Source organism: Anas platyrhynchos, chromosome 1 (assembly GCF_047663525.1).
Source record: "Anas platyrhynchos isolate ZD024472 breed Pekin duck chromosome 1, IASCAAS_PekinDuck_T2T, whole genome shotgun sequence".
In the NCBI taxonomy this organism is placed as follows: Eukaryota; Metazoa; Chordata; class Aves; order Anseriformes; family Anatidae; genus Anas; species Anas platyrhynchos.
Window position 1 is genome coordinate 13,149,727 of NC_092587.1, and position 25,948 is coordinate 13,175,674.

At 35.0% G+C, this 25,948-nt stretch overlaps 1 protein-coding gene across 6 annotated transcripts; it reads left to right on the plus strand.

The window, feature by feature from the left end:
* Window positions 1–5,270: 5,270 nt before the first annotated feature.
* On the plus strand, window positions 5,271–25,798 carry LRRC17 (leucine rich repeat containing 17). 6 transcript variants are annotated; one of them, XM_072030720.1, is made up of 6 exons: window positions 5,271–5,390; window positions 6,448–6,534; window positions 17,994–18,130; window positions 18,362–19,232; window positions 23,033–23,188; window positions 24,412–25,798. In XM_072030720.1, the coding sequence occupies exons 4-6, from the start codon at window positions 18,482–18,484 to the stop codon at window positions 24,816–24,818; spliced, it is 1,314 nt and encodes a 437-aa protein (XP_071886821.1). In that variant the 5' UTR covers window positions 5,271–5,390; window positions 6,448–6,534; window positions 17,994–18,130; window positions 18,362–18,481; the 3' UTR covers window positions 24,819–25,798. The 6 variants fall into 6 exon arrangements, with proteins under 6 accessions (XP_071886821.1, XP_071886851.1, XP_071886784.1 ...); XM_072030750.1 differs by having other exon boundaries at window positions 17,997–18,130; XM_072030683.1 differs by lacking the exon at window positions 17,994–18,130.
* The last annotated feature ends 150 nt before the right edge of the window (window positions 25,799–25,948 follow it).

A 25,948-nucleotide genomic window follows, 5' to 3' on the forward strand; every position in this document is an offset into this window, starting at 1 on the left:
TCATCTGGCAACAGGCAATATGAATAAGCCTGATGTATGGGCAGCATTTACTTATCAGCTTGAAACTCAAATCAGTAATTTGGTCATCTCCTTTTGAAAATATATAAAGATGTAAGTTACACATCTGACATACATTAGGGGCATACATCCAAATACCTACTAAAATCAGTTAACAGATTTTTACTGGTTCCAAAAGATGTAGATGAATTTTCAAAATCATTCTAATAATTTTGTGAAATATTATACTAACCTTCAATCCTGACCTTAACGAGTTTACATTCAGAAGGGCTTTAAAAGTTGGATCAGAAAGATGTGGAGAGTCAAGAATCACAACAGACATTATCTGTTGACATTTTTAAACCAGAGCCTTTGAAGGGAAAAAGGTGAAATAAAATATTCGTATACCTATGCTGTCATATAACAAAGGATCAGCAAACAGTCTGCACACAGTACTGAATGTTGCAATTTTGAATAGTTATAACCCATTCTAACAGTAACTTCTAAACTGTGAGCACTATATAAATAACTGAAATTCTCCATATATTTATTGTCTCTGGGCTGCTCAGTCTTGGGCATACAAAGTAGCTTCTTTAACATATAAATCCTGTGTAAAGGAGAGGACAGTTTCCCCTTAGCCACATGTTCTACAGATGTCATGGGTATGAACCACAAGAGAAAAGGTTGTCCTTGATATTCACATATAGTGATCTCACTATTTCCCAGAGTATTGAAATTGGGAGGATATCCCAGCAGTAATAAAAGGATGTGGTAAAACAGATTGTCAGTGCTAGTTAACATTAAAATGTCAAGCAATGCTACTCTACTGTAGAAGTTGAAAGTGTTTTGCATGAAGAGTTACGACACAAATAGCAATCTTGTGAAGCTCGGCCTCCAGCCTTGTACTACACGAGTCATTCACTTGGAAAACATACACAAAAGAACAGTCTGGCATGTACAATTAGGTACCAAGTAAGGCCTATGGGGACAAGTATCCAAAAGGAGGAAACTTCAAAGATGAAGTGTACTGGGAGGGACTCCAGCTGCTGCAGAAGCCTGATTTGCCAAGTCACGGGGAGCAGCAGTGTAAAGCACTGGGTTTGCTTAGGGTCTATGTGTTGTCTGACAGCAGACACCTTTAGCAGACCGGAGATAGTCACAGAAAAGAAAGCCAGAAGCTAAGCAGTAGCTACTGGTCCATCACACTACAGTATGGTGGCATTGCACTAGAAAATGCTTCTGGTTCTTGCACTTGCAACCTCTACCTTCTGTAGTACATTTGACTGCTCCCCACAACTACTTCTCAGTGGAAACAAGGGTCAAACCTGCTTTCCTTCCACTCTAACATTGAGCAAGGAATTTAATGCACTGGGTTTCCATCTCCTTTTGTTTATGCAAGCTTAACATTTTGGTTCTTTTTGTGTCTGAGGTTTGGTGTGTTTTGTTTTGTTTTAATTATTTTATTATTAGTATTTTTCTCCTTAACTATCTGACTCTTTCTTTAAGTTACAGTTAAGGCAGACTGCCTTTTCTTTTCTGGCAGAATGCCCCATCTTTTAACTTACAGCCAGGTTGGCTTGCTCTTTATGTTTTCTCAGGCTTGAAGCATTTGTGCAGGTCTCATGTCCACAAAGGTGGAATACAGTGTGACTCATGACACAAGTGACACCCTTACTACTGTGGATGCAAGTGGAGCATCAATGTTTTTTCTACAGTGGTCTGTAACAGTCTGCAGGCAACACACGGCGAAACAAATCCCATCAACTACCCTCTGTCAGCTGCTTGTATTCAAGGCAGGACTGTCACGGAGCAGCTGCTCTGAAAACAGCTATATTTCAAGAAATAGCTGAAGAAAGTAAGAGAGCAACACTTTAGGGGTGGAGGGGGCAGCCCAGTGCAGGGGCAAGATATGACTTCTAAACAGACTGTCAGGTAATAGAAAAATGGTCTTAAGTGTTATAAGAACCTGGTCTATTAATGACTCTTAGCTGTCAAATATCTATCATCAGACAGGGAAATAAAATAATCTGAGAAGAGTCTATTTCCAACAAGTAATCCTGGAGTTTGAATTCCCAGTTCTCAAATGTACAGGGTTACAAGAGAAGTCAGGTCCTGCAGTGGTCAGACATGGGCCTCATATCAGGATAGTAGTAATCTTGCACAAAGGTCTCCGGCTATGACTTGACCATCAGAGGCCATGGTAAAATGAAATGTGATCCTAGAAGAAACATTGAGGAAACAAGCCAAAGCTTCAAAAGATCATAAGAGCAAGTTTCTCAATGATAAGAACAAGAAGGCAACCAGAGGACTACACAGCCAAGAACTATTAGGCAGCAATATGCTGTTTCTTAAAAGATCTGAAGCTTAAAAGATCTGAAGTGGTGTGTTGTGTTGATACCTTCTCTTAAATGCATAAAGGAGCGAAAAGCGTGTGTATGTTTTTATGGATATCAGAAAAGGTTTCTCTTGTGAGGTACTCTAATTGTTATACAAACAAATTAAGGTAAGTTTCCTTCAGTAAGGTGCCTACAGTTAAGTGGAATTCCTGTTCTGAAAAGGATAACAACATCTAGCAGGTAATCAGATCAAACTCAACAATGTTTGGGGACAGAAGTAGCACGTCTGTTTCTGAAATTCAGTTAAGATTGCAAAATGTGAACTGTAGTCTAAAGGATTTTTAATCTTTTTGTCTGGAAAAACACTGTTTGCTTAACATAGCAATTTGATACCACAAATAGCAGCAATTTAGTGTTTTCCTCTATGCAAGCCAAAAACAATTATACTGAAGCAGATAATAATACCCTTGTACAGAACGTTTCAAATTTTTTCACTTAAACTGTTTTTAACTTAAAGCTGGATAACGGATCCCATGCATTCAGATAAGATTCAATTAAGTTAGTCAACATTTAGATGCTGTCGCAATATCATAGGTATTTGTCTTATTTTCATTTATTCCAATAAAAATAACATCTCAATGTTGAATTTCTTTACTAAAGGCCTTGTTGATTATCTATGAAACTTAAGACACTGTTGGAGATAAGGTGTAGGAGTACAAAATTTCATGCACATTTTAGTGAAACAATAAAAAGTTTCAGTGTTGTTGACTGTTACAGTGTTGTTGACAATAAAAAGTGAAACAACTTGGAGTTTCAGTGTTGTTGGAATGCTCACCAGAGTATCACCATTAGGACACATATGGAATTTAATACTGTATTCTTTTCTTTGGATAAATAAAATTCCTCTTTAACCTCTTTCTTCAAATGAACCATGAGGGAGGATGTTTTGAAGGTTATTATAAGATGCTATAAAATTTTGCAAAACAAACTTTTCCTGCATGACTCAGTAAGATAGTTTTATACATTTTTTTTTCATGTGTTAGAACAGAAGTCAATGCAATGATCCAATATAAAATATAAATCCTTGTCTGTGAGGAGTTCTCAGTCTGATATGTAAATGACTGGTTTATTGTTCTTTTCCTAACTGTATGTTAATATGCTGACATCTAAAATTAAACTATACCAAAACAAACACGGAGCAAACCACAAGTAAAGATATGCCCCCACAGATTTAAAAAATGTAGTGAAATGATTAAATGTTTGTAAGAATGACAAAATCCATTTAATCTTTTTATATAGTTTCTTAATTACAAAGAATAGGAAAACATAATTTTGATTCAGTTTTTGGCTTATTTCTTATCACATACAGTACTGCTTTAAATTCTTTCTTTCTCCCCCTGAACAGATTGTTTCTGTGGAATCCACCCTTCAGGAGAGAACACTCAGCAGCACAGAAGTGATTTTTAAGAAGCATTTTTCTGTGATTCCAGTATTGTCAAACAACACATTGTCAATGCAGAAACTAGAAAATAAGTGTTCCACATTGTGGAAGTACTCTTGTGGTCTGCAAGGGACTATATTTTTTTTTTTTTTCAAATTTGCCAAGGATGATAAATAAATTGTGACAAACTTTCAGATGTTTGGCTTATTGCACTGATGGCTTGCCTCCACATGTTATTTTTCTTTTAGTATTCCACTGTCCAAAAAAGCATATGTTAACATACTCCTGAACTATCACCTTTTTAAATTACAGAATAGTGCATGTGTACCTTACCCTACCGTTACACAAGTTTGTAGTCAAGGAAAATAAACAATGAGTCTTCTTTGATAATTAACACAGCTCAGATTTTCTTCTCAAGTACTGGTCCCTCTTCCTGCTTGATATGTCTGAAGATGCCAGAAGTTGACAGTAGCTGCCAGAATGAGAATTCTCCCAAGTCAGAGCAGGAGGAACTCAGATGGTGAAAACTGGTGAAGCCTATATGTCTGCCAACAGCTTCTCTGACATCCCCACAAGCACTGCAACACTTCAAGAAATGAACAGGTCAAATTTATTTTTCCCCAGTGCCTTGTGATCTCTTAGCCAGCTGTTGTTAACTTCAGCAATTGATAGGCTGCTCTAAAATATTTTGAGCCAGAATAGTTCATCTGGAAATCAGTAAGCCATAGACCTTGGCATCAAGAAAAAGGTCAATTTCTTTGAAAATCTCCATCTTTCTAATTTAACTGGAAACACCTCCCACCAAACTTTTCTAGTTGTATAATCTCAATGTAAAATAACATGCAATTCCTATATATTCTTTATTTTTTCAGTTTTGTTGTCTTAATAGCAGAAAATATTCCATCTCTACCATTCAGCTTCAGAAGTAGGACAAACAAATCGGGATTTTTTGATACTTTGAGATTGTCGATGATGTCCTAGGACACCTTTTGAAGAGGACACAAGGAAATCTCTACTTTTTATAAGAATAACATGAAACTATTCAACAAGACCAGAAGATGTGTGCTTGATTTCCACTCTTCTGCCCACCTAGGCTTTAACAAGTTTTTTTAATGCTTGTATTCAAGTTGCTGCCTGTAAAACCATTAGCATAATCACCCATAATCACCCATTTTACAGATGGGCTTTCTAAATAGATGTTCAAGATCTATAGCAGTAATAAGAACTCATATAAAAAGATTAAAATGAAGGGGAAAAAAAAAAAAAAAACAAAAAACAGGCTTCTACAGAATATGTATTCTGGTTATAGAATACTCTTTAACATCATTTATATGCTTATACTATAGTATCACTACATTTTTCTAACTCTGAAATGTTAGAAATGTTAACCATACATACAGTAGTTCCCTTTGGTTTACTTCATCCAGTGAGGGAAAAAAAAATAAATCTGCCCTATTAAAATGCTTTCTGCAACACTGATGCAATTTGACGCTCCTCTTGGTTTTAACAGTTTACTTAAGTGCTCAGTTATGATCATTAAACACTGTTCCAGAATCAGAGGGAAACCCAAAATGGAGGAAGCTGTGGAATGCCTTTCAGAGCTCTCAAATACACTGGTAAGCAAATCCACTTCATTCCACTGGAAAGGGGAAGCCCGTGGTTTTCCTAGTTTGATGATGATCACTCACTCTTCTCTGACTGCAGTTAGATCATGCTTTCTAGAGACAGATCCTTACACTTCATGATTACACTTCTTAAACAAGCGGGAATTTTGCTTTTTTGAATAAATAACCAATTACTGGTATTTTGAAGAGGTAGATAGTTCTTAGCTCTAACCTCAGCCCTCATTTCAAATTTCATGTTATCACTGTGCAATACTTCCCATAGTCTCAGTGTGATTGTCAGAAACGAGACAGACACTCAGAGCAAGAAGAATGCTTGAAGAAGAACAAGACTTGTTATATCTGCTTTCATCCTTGGTTCTGGAAAGTTTTTGTGAAACGGGAAGCTAAACCATTACTCCATTACCCTAATTTCTTTATCATTTTGCAAGTAATTTTTGGTTTGGAGAATCCTCTCAGTGTATGCAGGGATATACATAAGAGTCTTTATTAACACACTGCAGACTTTCACTACATTACAGTTTAGTATTACATATACTTTTGTAGCACATTTCAAGATATAAAATAATACACCTTAAAAAAAAAAAAAAAGGCACTAGTTTTAGTTACGGACACTACTTCAATCTATATTTTAAATCATTATAAAATAGTGAGGGAAGTTCACTTTTGAATTAATTTCCTTTTCAGGAACTCAAGTGAAAATTTATATTTTTCCAATGCACAGTGTCTTTTATTTCTTTATACCTTAGCAAAAACTGCATTTCCAAACCTCCTGATTTAAAATCCTAACTAATCATAACATAGAATTAGTCTATTTATGGCTACAAAAAGCAAGCCTTGTTCTCATTATGCAGTAAGTACTAGCTGTTTGTGGATCTGACACTTTGTTGGACGTGATCCAAACCTATAGTGCTATTATTCCTCAGTAAAATTTAAACAGCTGTAGTCATGTAATTCAAAACCCTGGAAGCCTGCTGCAGTGCTTGTTCTGCTTCAGTATACCATGAATGCAGGATGCAGCCAGTCATATAAAGGATTCTCTCCTTCACAGAATGAAAGAAAGACGTGAAGTACAAACCTGAATGCAACCTGAAAGGTCCAAACAGATGAGCTTGTGACATCCTCTTCCAGAGCCCAGGTACTGTAAACCTTTGTCTGTGATTTTTTTGCAGGGAGCTAAACTCAGATACTGCAAACTGGGAAACCTCCTTTTCAAAATTAAAAGAGTGAGAGAGAGTGCAGCTTATTACAAGAATATATTACAGAATGAAAGAATATAAAATACTATAGCTAAAATATTCTGGAAAGTACTGTAGGAAATGCTGTTATACATTAAATAGAATTTGCTTCTTGCTGAAGTTTTAAAGATTCTTTTGTTTTTCTGCTGCACTTTTTCCTCTGCTCCATGAATTGCATATTAGTGGGGAATAGCACTATCATACAGCATATTTCACCGTATCAAAACAATATCATTTTAAAGTTATCTCAACTGCAAAACCATCCTTTTTTAATTAACTGTGATTTTTGTGTGCATACTTTGAAAATGAATAGACTTCTCAGTGTAAGCTTGGTGGACTCTTTGCCATTGATTTTACAAGCAGTGCCTGGTGGAAATGAAAACCAGAGCTCTATCAAAGGACGTTAACAACACAAATGTACACTTAGAGCTTCTCTGCTCATATAATTATTTAGAAGAGTACTATTAAAAGAATCTGAAAAGTTAAAAGAGATACAAAAGTGAATTAAGTGCCTATATCTCATATTTTTCAATGTTTTCTAAAGTTCTAATCAGTTCTTTTGGAAAATATTTCCTTATACTAAATGTTAGCTAAAAGAAAGCAAACTGTATAAATGGAAAATGTTAATCTACAGCACGCTGTAAAAGCTAAGAATCTATACTCAGAATATATTTAAGTTTCCTTCTGCAGACTTGGTTTGTAGCATACTGAAAACTATTTATTTTACTGAACTAAATTTCTAACTGGAATAAATAACTATTGCCACAAGCACCACAAATGAAAACATACAGAAAATCAGAGCCTAGAAATAGGACCCACTGCTCTGGTAGACATTTAGTCTACATTTGCAGTTCTGCAAGTCAGCAAAAAGTCATTTTGAAGAAGGACAGGAACACCCACTGAGGAACTGACTACTTAAGGAGTGGCATAAATTTTCAGAACTGACTTTATATTTTCAATATAGAGTGGGGAAACATGCTGTCTTGAACTGAACAGGGAAAAAAAAAAGAGGGAGAGAGAGAGAGGAAGCTGGAAAACAATGTTATCTGTAAAAATGATAATACAAAAATATTACAAATGAAATGTAAGATTACATTTTATGAAAAAAAAAAAGAAAATAAGACAGAAAAAAAAAAAAACACAACAGAATATGAGGTCGTGCATTTGTATTTTTTTACTAAATAGAAATATTTATTTCACATTAAGTACAGAAATATAAGTATGCTTCTTGAGAGAAGCTTGTCTTTTTGCATTTTAGGGACATATGCCACAGAGTTGAGTGGAGAAAATCAAACTCTGAGAGAGTACACTTCCAAACACATCTAAGAAAACAGATAATAAAATAGTAGAATTTTATTAACTGGCAGTTTAAAAACTTTTAAAACTATATGTTGCCACAAGGTTGCACAACTTAAGGTACAGAGAAGCCTTTCTTATTGCATTTTGAATGCTGTTCAAAACTTTCTAGTACTCTTGAAGAGACACTGATTTTCCTTGCAGGTCATATGACCCATTTTTATGACCTGAGACTTTTAATACATGACTTGTATTAACTTCTGCCATTTTTAAAGTGACAGGTTTCTTAGAACTTAAGTTCGAGCAAGTAGACTTGTTTTAAAATAAATCCTTGTTTTGTGTTACAGCTGAATTCTTCAGTAATTGTGTCATATTGGCTCTTTTGATTAATTTGGCATTAGCAGTCTCAGGATCATTGTTTTAAATGCAATCTGATAAAATCACCTTCTCACACATTCCAAATAGACGATATTCATGTCTACCATATGCAAAAGAACTTTTCAGAGGGAAACTGTACCTGATGACTCATGTTGTTTAATACAGAGGTTAAAATTTTTGTGTGGAAACATAGGAGAGAATCAAAAATGGAGTGCTTTCACCACTTTCAGACTACACTTGTTCATTGTTCCAATAATGGACATTTGATATACAATAGCAAGCTTCATGTACAATACTACAAAATACAATACTGCCACTTTTAAGAACTTTGTACTAGTTACCTTATTAAACAGGACCTATGGTGAGATGTGTTTTTTGACATGGCACATGAATTGTTTATGAATTGTGTCTGCTATGAAAGTCTTCACAGGGCAGTGAATTTTTTAACTTCCTTGTAATCTCAGAAACAGTGATCTTTCATTTTTGCCCCAAAATTGTCAATAAAAAGACTAGTATCTTATACTTTTATACCAGGAACATAATGTGTGGCTGGAAAAGCTTACTATTACTGAGGTACATGTTAATTGCAAAATATATACCAGTATTTTACCAGAGAAGAATTTTCCTTTTTATTTCAAATATTTTATCACATTGAAAGCTTCATCTACTCTGGAGAATGTTTCCTTGCTGAAATGTGATTTACATATCAAATAAAATACATGGATCTGACTTTTGGTGGTAACAGAATACTTAGGTAACCAGAATAACATAGGCTAGGATTACATATAGAACGGCTGTTCCAAACATCAGTAAAACTGTGTGATAATTTAGAAAGACAAAATATTAGCCAACATGGAGAAAACACAGATTATGATGAGAATAAAACTGATGAAGAGGAGACTGGCAGGACTAGAGACACACAACAGAAAACTTTGTTGAAGCATATGTTAGTAATCTGAGAATACTGCATTATAGACTGAGAGGAACAAAAATATATTATGCAAATACAAAAGAAAAACAGATTTCTAGACTCTATGGACTTTGAAAGGAGAACATTAGTTTTCCTCACAGAAAAGAGAAAAAATCTTCAGCTATCTTCAAAATCTATACACTGCTTTGTGGAGGCCATTATCCTGGGTCATCAAGCTTCTTTTCCTTTATGGCAGCCTTTAATGCAGCAAGCAATCTTTAACCAACCAAGCAATCTTTCAGCTTCATAGAAGAATATATCTAAGCAGGAAAGGCAGAACTCTGTAACCAATCATCCAAATAAGATTTTAGAATAACTTTTTTTTTTTTTTTTCTCCCAGCTGGCACACAAGTACTTATCTCACACAATACACTTATCAACAATCCTTTCTAGCAAAAATCCATTTTTATGACCATACCTTCATACAAACTTTTTACACCATCAATAATAACTGGACATGCCATAGAAATTTTTTGACTAGCATGTTCTATTTAAAGTTTCTGTAGAACTCTGTGAAATATATAGAGTAGGCTGGCATATATTGTTAATTAAACTAGTATTAGAGGATAGGCGTATTAGCATTACATTGTGGTAGGTATCTGCTGCAGACTGCTTGATCAAGAAAGCAGATGGAACCATCTTTGGACAGCTGGAGGAAGCCTTACTCATGAGAGACTTAAACCCCTCTGAAACTTTCTGGGAGAACATGTCTGGTTGCAAACAATCTAAACACTTCTGCAGTGTGTTGAAGACAATTTCTTGATCCAGATGACTGATGAACAGTCCAGAGGTGATGTTCTGCTACACTGACTTCACAAATAAAAAATTAAAAAATTGTCCAGGACGTGAAGAACTGGAGTGGTCTTGGTTACTGCAACCATGAAAAAGAGGAGCTTAAAATCCTGAGAGAAGACAGCAAGACAAATTATGAGAGAAAGCCTAAGCTTGAGAGCAAATCTTGACTTTTTCAATGGTCTACTTGAAAGGATCTCATGGTAATTGGATCTCAGTGCCACGGAGGGCAAAAGGAGAGCCCAGGAGAGCTGGATGACCTTTAAGGCCAAGGTACATAATGGCTTTTTTACCTCAGTTTTAATCCTGAGGCATGCCTTCAGGCCTGCCAGAAGCCTTGTAGAAGAGTCAGGGAGTGAAGCAATGCCCCCAATAGAAGATACTATCAGTGAGCACTTAAGGAAGTAAGACCAGGTGAGATGCATGAGTACTAAGAAAGTTGGCTCCTGTCACTGTGTGATGGTTTCATACCAATGGATAGCTAAACTTCACCACAACCATTCTCTCATTCCCCCTCCTCAAAGGAAGATGGGAAGAAAATAAGATGGAAAAGGAATCAAGGGTTGAGATAAAGACAAGGAGATCACTCGTCAATTACTGTCATGGGCAAAACAGACTCAAAGTAGGGAGATTAATATGAATTATTGCTAAACAGCCTAGAGCAGTGAGAAACTAAAAGCAAACTAAAAACACTTTCTATGTCCTCCCCCTGAGTGATACAGAGACATGGGGAATGGGGGTTGTGGTCAGTCAGTGACGCTTTGTCTGCTGCTCCTTCATGGTCACTCTATTCCCCTGCTCCAGCATGGGGTCCTTCCCACATGCCATCCTTCTCAAAGTGATCCTACATGGACTTCCTACAGATTGCAGCTCTTCAATAACTGCTTCAATATGGGTTTGTACCATGGGATTCATCCTTCAAGAATGGACTGCTCCAAAATGGGTCCCCCATGGGCAGCAGCTCCTGCCAGACCTCCTGTTCCTGCATGGGCTCATCACCATGGGCCGCAGCCTCCTCCTGGCCAAATCTACCTGCTCCACCAGAGGCTTCTCCACAGGCTGCAGTATGGAGATCTGCTCTGTCATGGCTCCCTGGCTCAGCTGGCAGTGGCCAGTGGCACATCCCTTTTGGAACTGGCTGGAGCTGGCTCTGATCTGACATGGGGCAGATGCTGGGATCTGCTCACAGAGGACACCCTTGCAGCCCCCCAGTTACCGAAACCTTGCCACATAAACCCAATATAGGGTGAGAGGCCTCACTCATCATTTTTGAAAGGTCTAAGTAAGCAGAGAAAAATCCCAGATGACTGGAGGAAAGGAAATGTCACATCCACCATCAGGAAGAGGAAGAAGGATCTAGGAAACTACAGCGAGTCGGCCTCCCCTAAGTCCCTAGGAAGGTTATGTAGCAAACGATCCTTGAAGCCATGCCCAAACACATGAAGTATAAAAAGGTGATAGGGAACAGCCAGCGTGAATTTACCAAGGATACATCATTATTCACTGAGGTAATAGCTCTCTGTGATGAAATGACCGGATCTTCAGATAAGGTGAAAACAGCAGCTTCTGTTTATCCTGACTACAGCAAGGTCTTCAATGCAGTATCCTTTATAGCCAAAGAAATAAAACATAAGCTGGATAAGTGGACTTCAAAGTGAGTTAATTTTTTTCTGGATTACAAACCAAAGGATTGTCACTAATGGTAATAAATTCCATTGGTGGCTTGTGACAACTAGCATTCCTCCAGGGTCAATATTTCTTTAGTAATGATCTAGATGACAGAACAGAGTGCATTTCTCAGCAAATTCACAAAAGACACCAAACTGGGGGAGTGTCAATATATGGGAGAGTAGGATCACTATTCAGAGAGATTTAGTCTGGAAAAATAGGAGGACAGAAACCTCATGAAATGCAAAAAAGACAAATGAAAAGTCCCACATCTGGGATGGAATAATCCTATGAAATAGGCTAGGCACAGACTGGATATAAAGCAGAACTGGACTATCAAACCTATGCACCTGAGAATCCTGGTCAATAGTAATTTCAATGTAAATCAACAGCGTGCTCTCATGAAAAAGGTGGCCAACTACATAATATTAGCACATATATGTGCTAATACCTACTAGGCTGTATTAGCAGGAGTCTAATCAGCAAGTCAAGGGAAGTAATTATTCTCCTCTATTTGACAGAGGTTGTGAGAACTGATGGTTTCATAAGAAACAAGAACAGAACTGTCTCTTGTGAGACAGCACCCTTTGGGGCTCCCCAGTACAAGAAGATATTGGCATTCTCTGGCAAGTCCAGTGGAGGTCCTCCAATATTGTTAGAGGCACATGATGTACAAGGAGAGTCTTAGAAAATTTGTTTTGTTTAGCCTGAAGAAGTGACTGTTAAGGGAGAGATCTTATTGCTCTCTGTAACTATCTAATGGGAGTATAGAAAACACAAAAAGAGATTCTTTTTGAAAGTGTAAGGACAAGAGACTGAAGACACTTTACAACATAGTATATTCTGGTTAGATACTAGGATTTTTTTTTTCACCATGAGGGAGGCCAAAATCAGAGCACTTTGCCCAGAGAGGTTGTGGAATCTCTGTCCTTGGAGATACTCAGAACTGCACTAGAAAAGGTGCTGTGACCTAACTTAGTTGGATCTACCTTGGTTGGGTGGTTGAACTAGAAGATTTCCAGAGGTCCCTTTCAACCTAACTGAGTCTATGACTAGTCCAGAATGAAGTTCTCAATACACACTATGTTGCTGCTAATAATCAGAAGGCTAAAAATATTATCAAATGGTTAATCATTTGAATTTTTCTCCTGAGATGACCACAGTGAAGTCCACCTGTCCAATCACAATTGGAAGTGAAAGGATGTAGCGCATACTGTGAAAAAAGCATATACTTTCAGGTGGTCATATTAGACTGACCACTTGTTCTGTCATGCTCCAATTGTTATATGTCTCTTGTCTAAAGTTAGTTGAGGTACATATACATGATCCACAATATCACTCTGCCTTGAAAGAGGACACAGAAATTTTTTCCATATCTTTTCCCCTTTTATTTCCTCCTTTTTTTTTTTTTTTAAAGCTTAAAATCAGTCATGAAAAACCTGGCAGATCAGTAAGATACTTGTGACAGACTTCATAGAAAAGAAGAAAGCTGGATGAAAAGAGAGAATCAGCAGCTCATGAAATTAAGTATTATATTTAATTATGGCAATAAAGACCTGAAGCTGCTGCAATAAAAGCTGAAGAGATTTTAATAGGTCATCTTAGTCCAAACCTCCAGTGGAGATAGAAAAATAAGCCTAAGCAATCTTTGACAGATGTTTGCCAAGTCTATTCTTGGAAAACCTATGTTTGAGATTCTTTTTATGTGGTAGTCTTGTGTCTGGTGGATGTTTGCATAGCGATTATTGTATCAATGATATCCATCACATAACCAAATATGCAATACTATTATAAGAACCTTCTTTTCAATTCAGAAATCATAACAAAAAACACATATATACATTATGGAATGAAATTACACTTAGGAAGTTGAAATTTATCATTTTTTTATTTAAAACCTAAATGATTATATTTAAATATTTAGCATTTACATTTAAATATTTAAATATTTAAATTTGAATGTTAATTTAGCTTCAAAATCTAAAGAAACACATTTCTTTCCTTGCAAATATTGTTAAGTACCTCTTACCTCACAATTTCATCAGTTCACCAATTTCACCAGTCCTTTGAGTTTGCCAAAATATGATATTCTGAAGATTTTTATGGTTATTTCCCTATTTTATGCCCATTCATTCTTTTCATTTTTTCCTTTTTCTTTTTTCTTTTTTTTTTTTCTTCTTCCTGGAAGAGTTCTTAGAATTTTAATATGATGCATTACTACATAATAATTGGGTAAGAAGCTACTGCCTTATTAAACCTAATTAAAATTCTAACAATATTCTGAAGAGTCTTCTATATTCTATAACAAGCTAAACATCTGATGTAATCCAGGAATACATTTAATATCAGTGAAAAAGAGAGAAAGAGACTTTTTAAATAAGGTTTGCACTTTTTTTCTGCTCTATGTGGAAACATGCTGAACCGAATTATATCTGGGAGATGCTTAATAGCTATGTTATGTGTATTCAGATGTGAATTGCATATAATCAGCAAGTTTTAAGACCATACCAAAAGGAGCGTTTTGAACATCTCTTCACATGGTCTATGTAATAGGATAGTTGGATAGTCTAAGACAAACAATATAATATTAGGATATCATCTACTGTCAAATTTTGCTACTTGTTGAAAATTTTGTTCTTTTCAATACTTCAAAAGAATACTTGGGTATATTTAATCAGTGGAATGCTGATTCACCAGCTTCATCTGCAATAATTAGTAAAATGGGCATGGAGTATCACATGGTACAGCTAAAGTCATAGCTAAAAGTCATAGCTAAATGTTTTTCCTCCAAATACACAGGGTCACAGGGTAAAGTCATTTACAGCTCATACTGAGAACAAATCTTAGTCCTTGCTATCTGAACTAGGTCCAGGCATCACATAGGAACATACTTGCTGGTATGTATCAAATACATATTGGCAAAATGATGTAATACTGAAAATATTGAAGGAAACTTTGAAGGAAAAAGAATGGACAAAACATATAATGGTCATTACACTTAGACACCTTTCACATAAAGGCTCTCACAAATACCTAGAAATTTAGCGAGACATATTGAGAACCCGGGGTGTACTAACAGATGAAGCAATAAAGAATTTAGAAATAATGTAGGATTAAAATATCGTAGCTGACAACTCCAAACTTAAAATAAGCGAGAACCTCCCAAGAGACTGGTGAAATTTTGAAGCCTTTTTATTAAACTTCATTCACATTGAACATAAGTTTCCCCTAGCAATGTATAAAATAAATGAGAACTTCTCTGATTACCTCTGAATACTAAAAAGCTCTGTTTTCAAATAGAACTAATTAGTTAAGAACATGACACTTTTTACTTAAAATCAGTGAGATTCGTGTACCCAAATAACAAAAGCACTTTAAAAAAAAAAAAAAAATCCTTCTCACTATGAAATAGATTTGTGAAGAAAGTTTCTATTACTTGCATTTAGTCCCTGGCATTCAGAAAGAATTAAGTCTTGCAAATTCTTACATTCACCTAAAAAAAATCTTTTGAAAGTTTAAAAGTTCAAATTCTCAGAACTTGGAAAACAGCCATGGAAACATAAGAATTCTTATCACAGATTCAGTCCATTTAGGTCAATATCCTAGTAGAAACTATTGCCATATCAGATTACTGAACAGAAAACATGCACACACACACACACACACACACACACAAATAAATAAATAAATAAAACAACCTAGAATACATAGCTGAAGTTGTCCAGAGGAAACGTCTCTTCTTATACTCTTTCAACTAATTGCTGGCTTAGCTTTCTGTCTGCTTTCTGTCTTATGTTAACAAAAGATGAGAAAGCAACCTAATTAAGCAATTTGGTGTTAGGAAATGACAGAATTAAGTTTTCTACAGAAATTATCAGTTCCCTTAGTACATATTGTGATACCATAATTTGATTGCATACATGAAATTGTTTTTTCCATCTGAGAGTAGAGGTGCAGCAACCAGACAAAATGTAGGAAATGCCTTACTAATTATCTGCAAGTATGGAATTTCAGAGAATTTTGATATCTCTTCTGTGTAAATATAATGTGTACATATAATTTTTGGAAACTACAACTTTTCAGAGATTTTTGCAATTTTAATACAATAAAGAAAAGTAGATGTCTGACACTAGAAACAGCCCTCCCACAACCACTCTCTTTGCCCAATTTTAAGTCTATCCTCAAAGGTAATGATGCAAAAACTCCTGTTAAACACATAATATTTTGCCTTAGTCTTATCTTCAAAAACAACTAATTTGTCTTAACTGAAATGAAAACAAAAAGTAAACCTGATAGAGATATCTACTATGGAAAATGTAGTATGAAAGGTTTATATAGTTAAAAGAAATGCATAAAAATCTTAAAAATATATATATTCACCTGGCAAGCCAAATACATGTTTTCAATTGCAGTCAAGGATTAGTCCAACAGTAGGTCTGTACATTATTTTACTATTGGAACTATGACTTCATTGGCATCCTGTTACACTGTGTAACTCAATGCATTTTTGAAGAGTAGGACCTTGATCCCTCAGGATCCCTGAGAGCGATTGCATAACTCCAAAGAATCTAAGCAATGAAAAATATCATTAAGGCTGCTAAGCCACAGAAACAACACACATCTTATATTATTCTTGCCCTAAAACTAAATGAGACATAGTTATCAACCTGTAAATGCTACTGAGAGAGTTGCACATTTTGGTATTATTGCTGACTATAATTTAGTTTTCAGGCAGGATATAAGACTAGTAATAAATGCCAATTAAGACCCAGGAGATGGAAAGGAAAGGGAAAGAATATTTTCATAATTATTTATTACTTTTCCTTCTCCAAGTTGTATTTTTTCTATTTCCAAGCTCTCCTGGTAGAGTGAGTGTTCACATTACCAGAATGGTGAACAGTTCAAAACAACACAGAGGATCACAGTTATGACTGAAGTTATTAAAACACATGATCAAATTACACTGAGTAGCACATAACTGCCAAAAAGTAACAAAATTTCATTTTTTCATGTAAGGAGTAAAGTCATCCCTGCAATGCACTCTATGAATTAACTGAATCTCAATGCAGATAGAATCTGGCAACTACAGGAACAAAATGGAAAAAACAATCAACAGATTTTCAAAGTTATTAAAAGTTAAGTAAATATTGACAACTGGCCACATGGATTGGAGGGATATAATAACATGCACAGACAGGACTGTTCCATTTGTATGATAAGTTAGAACTACATAAACACTGGGAACGCTCTACAGTCCTGATGTGATTTAAACTGATCTATTAATTTGCTTAAACATCATAGATTGCTTTGCTTTCAGAGGGGTTTTACCTAATATTAGCTGATTTATTATGCAACTTTTCTTCCAGATGAAGAGAAGGTTTTTTGAGGCCAGAACAGCTGATTTTCAGAAATAGAATATTTCTCCAATGATCTGCATTTAAGATTGCATTCATTGCACCTTCTTAAGTGATAAGGTCAAGAAAAAAATAAATAAATAAATAAAAATTTGAGCTTAATGCAAAGATGTCCACAGTCATAGGAAAAAAAAAAAAAAAAAAAAAAAGAATTAAGAATTCCAAAAAATTAAGAATTAAAAAAAATAAATAAATAAAAAAATCAGAAGGAATGATGGTGACCAACAAAAACTACGAAATATATGAGATGAAAAGTCAGATAATTTAAAAACTTCAGGGGTTAAAATGTTTCTGAGGAAACAACCATGTGGCCAAAATGACTGGGCAAGGGGCACTGCATAGGAGCACTGCAAAAAATTGAGGAGTAAACATAGGCTAGAATCTTACTAACAATACGAGGGCAATTTTGGACATGGTTGCATGAAGTAGTCCTTGTCTTCCCCTAAGAATAATCACCAGTGATTGTGTTTGGCTTCCCTGGAAATGCAAAAGCTCCTGGCTAACTCCTCTACACTCTGCCTCCTCAGGTAGGCAGACCAGGGAGTGGTTTGAAGCAGGCCACTGCCAGGACCTGCAGGTCCCCTTTGCACCATCTGCCTTCAGAAGACATACAATAACCTCAGATGCTTTTGAAAAAGACTGTATTTGGGTCCTTCTCAGAGCAGTCTAGCCAACTTTGTCTATCTGACATGGACCATGAGAGACACCCGGTAGTAGCAAAGCTAGTTAGGATAAAATGGGACTCAACCTCAAAAGCAACAACTCAAAAACAAATGAACTTTAAAGTCTCCGGTTTGATAGGAACACTCAATGACTTTACCTGGCTCTTTATGTGTTCCAGTAGGTCAACACCTGGCAAGCTGGAAAATATCAGCCTCAAGCTCCTCTCTCAAGCTTATCTTCCAAGATGAACTTAATACAAAGAAGATTCAGCCTGATGGCATTTTCCTAAACATGAGACTCTTCTAACAAAATCAGGTAGAAAGTGGTCTCCACAGTTTGCCATGTTTTATCAAAATGAATGACATTAGACCACAGACAGTAAAACAAACAAAAAAAATGAGATAGGACATTACATTTTCAAAATATTTGTGAAGCTCCAAGTAGTGTAATGATTGGGTAATTGACTGAAAGTTGCACATTATGTACAAGCCTCCATGAAAAGGCCTGTTTCATCTGTTCTAACATTTAATTTTTCTTCCAACACAGGGATTCCTCGCACCTCAGCTGTGCCTCCTCAAATCTGAACAACACTGTTTGAAACAACCAAAAACTTTAACTTACGTTCCAGTTGTCACAAACACTAACTGGTGCTAGCTGAATGTCAGGATGCAAGTAATTACTATTATAGTACTTCTACTTCTTTGTAAAGCATCTGACTTTAGGAAGACGAGGAGTAGGAATTTGAGAAACAATGAACGGGAAAGAACCTCAAGGAAAACATCTAGCACTGTTAAGCGCAATGCCCTAGGCCTACCATGTGATTTATACACTTATCTTCATGAGAAATACTTAGACTGTCAGGAAAGAAAACTGATTTTTGTGGCACCTGATTGGCCTGAGGATTTGAAACACATGCTGCTAGCAAGAAACAGGATTCGTAAATTGAAGAACAATATGTTTTCTAAGTATAAAGTATTGAAAAGTCTGGATTTACAGCAGAATGATATATCAAAAATTGAGAGCCAGGCTTTCTTTGGTTTGAATAAACTTACCACACTCTTACTCCAGCATAACCAAATCAAGACTTTATCTGAGGAGATTTTTATTTATATGCCCAATCTAAACTACCTACGTCTTTATGATAATCCCTGGCATTGCAACTGCGAACTAGAAACTCTTGTTACAATGCTACAGGTTCCAACAAACAGGAATTTGGGAAATTATGCCAAGTGTGTGCACCCAATAGAACTGAAAAATCAGAAGCTAAAACAGATAAAAGCTGGACAGCTATGTAGTGAAGAGGACAGACAGGACCCTAAGAACATAAAACAGGAGAAGCCTGTCAAACCAGAATTTGATTCCTCTTTGTGCCACATCTATGTATTTCCTGTACCAACTCTGAACTGCAAGAGGAAAGGTTTGTATCATTCTTTTTAACTGAATGAATTATTTTCATATTCTATCTCCCTTGCTACTTTTCTTCATATATTATTTACAGCAAACTAATATAGTACCAATATTATCTTGACTTACTTTAACTAATACTTTTAATTACTTTTCTCTCTTTTCTACTGCAAATATATTTCTCACAAATATTCTTTAATGCTCATTGCACAGCAAAAATCAACAGGAATGAAATTAAGCCCCTGCTTAAGTTATTAAAGCACCAGCACCTCACCTGTCTGATTCTACAACCATAAGCATACTCATCAGTCATATTACAGCTGTCCCAAAATTTTTGTACTGATAAAAAGAAGCACAGAGTGTATTTTCTTCTTTCCCATGTACAAACACAAAGATAGCAAGAATGACAAAAGGGAACTGTGAAACAGGACTGGAGCAGCCAGCTGTGCTTACAATCCCCAAAGGAACCTAATTGCAAAGAAGAGCCATTGCAACCTCATATATTCTGAGCAAGATTTCTTCTACTGTGGGAAGAAATTGCATGCTTCTCTTCAAAAAGAAATACCTCCACTGTGTTCTTTCTCCCAGTACAAACATTTCAAGGCTGAAGTGCCTTCAAGAAATGTTTTTCAGACACTTGGATCCATTCCATTCCCAAATGCATCTCAGGCTCCATAGTTAAGCCCTAAGGGCAAACCAGCTGGGGCATTTATCAACACAAAAATGCACATTTATTCATGCTTTGTATTTCTCATATTTTATGCCACATTGAAACAAAGCAAAGAACAAAACAATTCAGAAGAGAGTTGTTCTTCAACATTATAAAATCTGAAATAAAATGTATTGCAAGGAGTAGCCCAAACTGGGAGGATTTTCTCACAACTTCTGCAAATTATATCCTATAATACTAGATCACTGTTTTGCCTACTTGTATCATTCAGCACGTTTTCTACTCCTCTATTTGTCCTTACTCTTGAACTTTAATGCCAAAGAGAAGCTCAGAAGTCAATATAAGGATACAATACCTAAATATAAAGCATTAATCACTTTAATATTTGATTATATGGGTTGTCTGTTATGTATGTCATAAAAAAGTCTTGATGCTTTTATTTTTTTCTCGCTGCTAAATTCCTTTTGCTATGCAGCTACCACATCTTTTTATTAATGAGTTATGCTTTTCTATTGGCTAACATTCATTAATTTCTTAATATTCACCTACCTTTCCTTGTAGGTAAGATCTTATTTATCCTTCATAGGATCCTAATTACATCATCATTGACTCATGTACCCAGTAAACAGTGCATCTGTACAGAAAAATGATATATAATATAAATGCTGATATAAGACTGAGTTTCCAGCTCTTCCCATTTAGTTGTATAGAAGAGATAAGTTGACTACATTAACAATACTCAAAAACTTTTGCCAAGATAAATGTTACTTTAAAATAAATAAATAAATAAATAAATAGATCATAGAAACCTTCAATGTGGTCTGATCTTCATGGGAGTTTCATAGGAGTTTCATAGTATTAAAAATAAAATAAAATAAAATAAAATAAAATAAAATAAAATAAATAAAATAAAATAAAATAAAATAAAATAAAATAAAATAAAATAAAATAAAATAAAATAAAATAAAAAAAAAAACGAAGAAAAAGGAAAAGGATTACTGTCTTTACTGTCTTCTCTAGTGATAACCAATGAATAAATAGTTACTTCAACAGCCACAGGAGTGTACGAGAGGGTACAGGGACTCCCTTCTTCAGGTCAAGAGCTAACTATATCACTCCTGGACTTCTGGAATGTCTAGCATGCACACACTAAGTCCAATTGTAGGAAGTATCAGATCTACTGTGCATATGCTTGACAGCTGGATGCACATATCCCATGGAAATTTGGGTTTTCTGAACATATGGCAGTCTTTGATGAAAGCATTGTACTTTTTGTCCCTGCATATGATTAGTGTGCAGCAGATGCACAATTTCAACGGAATTTTCATCAGAAATAGGAATATAATGCACTCAAAATCCTGAGAAAACATAAAAATTCCTGTAAATCCACATGGGCAAGATTTCAGAGTAGAAAGCAGGGTATAATATCTGCCAGATCTGTAAGATGAGAGAAAAGATTATAACCCGTTATTCAATGATGGGGATGGAATGACCAGCAGTATAGCAATACTATGGATCTCTAAGGAGACTTGAGAAAGTCTGCACTTTGTCCCTCAGGACCCCAGTTAATGCCAGAAAGCTCATGGAGCAGACATCTGAAAAATAAATATAACTATATGTATGTCCACCTTTTTAAGAACTTCTTATTCATATCTCATCAGATCAGTGATATGTCAGAACAGTCAGTGCTTCAAAACTGAAGTATTCTATGTCTTTGGTCATTAAAGAGGAAAAAAAGAAAAGAAAAAAAAAAAAAAAAGAAAGAAAAAAAGAAAAAAAAAAGAGAAAAAAAAAAAAAAAGAAAGAAAGAAGCCCCAAAAGTTGGATGCAAAAGTACTTTCTGCTTGCTTTTCCGCAAAGTAGTTTGAAAAAAATCTGCTTTCCAGTACAGCAAAACTCTCCAAGTTTCTGAATTCAAGCATTATTTGCATTCATTTTCGTGATAAATAGGCACTGAAACTGACATCTGCACAAGCAGGAAACACTCCAAACAAAGCAGATTGGAGCATTTATAATGTTTACATATTTATAAAACATGTATTTATCATACCAATCCTCTAGTAAAATTCAAATATAAGGCAAGAAGTCTCTGATGTGTTGCTTTAGTCTCTAGAATGACTGATGCATTAGATGTCTTCAGAAACTCAGAAGTATCAATTTCAGCACAGATCCAGGAACCATCCTTTTTACTGTAATAACAGCCCAAGATTAGAACATTTAGTAGACAAAAACCATGAAGATTAGGTTTGTTAATCTTATCCTGAGAAGATTCAAACGACAGTTGCATTTCTCAACAATGTGCCCATACTACTCATAAAGAAGCTATTATTTCTCTAACTCTTTCAAAAAAAAAAAAACAAACACCATGAGGGTATGTATGTAGATGAGAGAGAGGTGCTTGGCTACTCTGGTAATGCCAATAATTCAAGTAGGATAAAGAAGTAAATAGACAGAATGCTTAGAAATGCTGCCTGGACATATAATAAGTATGAGTATAGAAACAAAATGCAAAGTATTAAATATTATTTTAAGTACTACAAAATTATAATTCTAGAAGTACAGCTACATATTTAACTAAATATTATAATAACTGACATTTATTGCTGATAAAATTTAGATATTTTGCCTTTTGGCAACAGAAAACAAACGATGTAAGACCGTACACAATAGTTAGATTATGGAAGATGTGCACATACCAATGTACCTTTATTTACATAGTTACTGTCTTTTTTCTTTTTTTAATCTAAATGATCGAGCATTTCACACATACCTTTCCTTAGTATAGTATGAATACTACACTACCTACCCCATTCCTATGCAAATGGATAGTATAGTTCTATTAAAATAAAAATGTAAAACACAGAAAGATGCTTTACTATAAGCACTAATGAAGACAGCAACTTTTATATGAAATGTAAAGATGAAAATGAAAAAAAGCAATAGAAGTCAGAGGAAGAAAAATCATCTTAAATCTTGACACACGTATTGGGAAAAAAAAAAAAAAAAAAAAAAAAAAAGTGAAAGAAACCAAGAAATAAAGCTAGACTGAGCTCTGTGTGGAATGCAACTGTGACACCTAAGCAGCAAGGATTATCTGTAGCTAACACGAGTTATGTCTTTTCCTTTTTTTTTTTTTTTTTAAGATTTAAAGAAAGTTCCAGGTAACATACCTCCAGATATAGTTAAACTTGATTTGTCCAACAACAAAATTAGACAACTAAGATCCAAAGAATTTGAAGATGTCAGTGAACTGAAGGTATTAAACCTAAACAGTAATGGAATAGCTTACATTGATCCTGGTAAGAATATTTTTAAATATTCTTTAAAAAGTTATTTGTGTTTTATTAATTATAAACTTTGGTATTGTCTTTGTCATATACAAACATGGGGAGAAAAAACATGGGGATTTAAAAATTCAGAAGTTAGTGCAAATTTAACCTTTTGTAGCAAACTCATAAAAGTTTGCACTGAAATGTGTTAATTGTGGAAGTCAGTGAAGAGAGATTGTTTTTAGCTGCTATTTCTTAACAGTAAGCCAACCAAGTGCAAAAATAGAATTTCACTGACTGAATGCTAATCATTTACCAAAATGCCAAATAATTGAATGCCTTTAAGTATCTGTGCCAAATCTAAAAAGTTATCATATAATGAGGCTTCTATTAAATAATATTGGAGAGAAAATTATAGAGAAACCAGAAGTATTTAAACTATTTTGGATTAAAAATCACTATATATAATTACTCTTAAGTTATGTATTATTACAACTCGTGTCCCTGTTTAGCAATTTGTTTATTGCCTGTGTGTATTTGTTTTTTAATTCTGAAAGCAGTCACAAAGAAGGAGAGATAGAATGAAGGAAGCAATAAGATCCTTCTCTATTAGTATTTTAGAAGTTAAATAGTCGGAGAAAGTGGTAATATCAGTAAAATGAGGTTTATGAGGTTTAACATTATACATAGTCAACTTATTTAAATTAAGCCTTCTGCCATGCAATGAAACTGAGTATACTTGCAAAAAGTATGAACTGCTCTCTGAAATATGACTCAGGATTGTTATTACAAAGATCCATGTTTATTTTCTTCTGATTCTTAAAATATTCATTTTAAAGACTCTGTATATACATGCATACACAAATGCATACATACATATAAAAACTACTGGACCTTCACTTTGTCTAACATGTAACCAGCTATATTTCTATTTCTGCAATAACGGTAGAATTTTATGTGCAAATCAAGTATCCATTTACCTCCTCCATCCCTATACTACACACATGCATATTCATACACGTTTTGTAACTTTATCGGCAGTACAACTCCCCTAATGTTGGCATATTCAGAACAAATGTCAATACTCAGGGCACAAGCCATATTCTAAAGTTCAGTGTTTGAGAAGTATTTTTTGTAGCCTTTAGCAATATTTATATATACTTAACATATATAACTATGAAGAAGTTATTTTCTGTTGCAAATAAGCACATTTTCTCTAATTCATATTAATAAATTATCTCTCTGTTGATTAGCTGCTTTCTCAGGACTCAACAACTTAGAGGAGCTGGACCTATCAAACAACAGCTTGCAGAATTTTGAATATGGAGTACTAGAGGATCTTTACTTTCTGAAAGTACTATGGCTGAGAGAGAATCCTTGGAGATGTGATTACAACATTCATTATCTTTTCTACTGGCTGAAGCATCACTATAATGTTCACTACAATGGCTTAGAATGCAAAATGCCTGAGGAATACAAAGGATGGTCTGTTGGAAAATATGTTCGAAGTTACTACGAGGAGTGTCCAAAAGACAAGCTGCCCGTTTATCCAGAAACTTTTGATTTGGACAAAGATGATGAGGAATGGGAAAGACAAAAAGGACAAACAGTTCAAACAGCAAAAAAGCACAGTGTAATTGTCACTGTGATAGGCAAATAAGGGAATCCTTTTTTTTTTTTTTTTTAAGACATTCAAATATTTGATACTCTGTCAAAAAAAAAAAAAAAACAATATGCTGTTTACATTTTTTGTTAATTATATTGATTGTTGTAAGACTATTTTTCCTACAAAGATTTCTGTTTAGTGCAGTTAATAAGTACAGAATGGCATTACTTATACATCATCCTTCAATGGTTAATTGTTTCTGATTATTTGTTCTGCACATTCTTGTGAAATAGTTTGTCAGATATTCAAAACTATGCAGTAGAAATGGATAGACACAAATGTAGATATGTGGTGGGGAGGAGCAGTGTATAAACATTATGCATGAACACAGTTGACATGGAACTTGCTGCAGGATTGTGACCAAGACACCTCTTTCTTGAATGTATCACCAGGTCTTTATATTTATCAGTTTCCTGAAATATTCCCAGAAAACATTTCTAAGATTTTTGTATAAGCTTCCTGTTGTTTTATTGTATATGAAAACTCAAAATGAAGACTAACCTTAAATACAGCTCTAGAAAAACAGGAATGGCAGTTGTTATACTGATCAGGATTCACGCCCCGAAGTTGGGTTCTACTTGCTGATTTGCCAATGTTCCTGTTCAATCTTAAGTGAATGCTCAGCCTCTTCCAAACCTGAGCTGCATGAAAAAAGGAATAGCTGAAACACAGCTGACTCCCAAGATACAGTTCCAGTTTTGCTTGTATTGGCTTTGTTTGCCTTTTGCAATAGGCAGTGCTGAAGTCTTTCCAGGAGGCATTTTAGGTTGTCGTGTCAGCTTGACACAGATTACATGATATCACTTCTAGGTCAAGAGGAACACATGAAGACTGCTGCAGTCTGCATCCCATATGCTGGTGCCCATCCCAGCTGAAGGTAAGAACGTTTTTGAGTAAAAGTGTTGGATATTCTGAAATTTCACCCTTCCCCCAACTCATTTGTAAAATGCACATTATAGTATCTCTGTATCAAACTGGTGTCTATGTGAATATATATTCATAAAACCATGTGACTATTCTAATACAGAGCCATATAGCCACCTTAGCTAACTAGCCAGTAGCTCTAAAGACAAAATTAATTTCTACCAACTAAATGTTCCTTTACAAAAAGAAAAACAAACAAA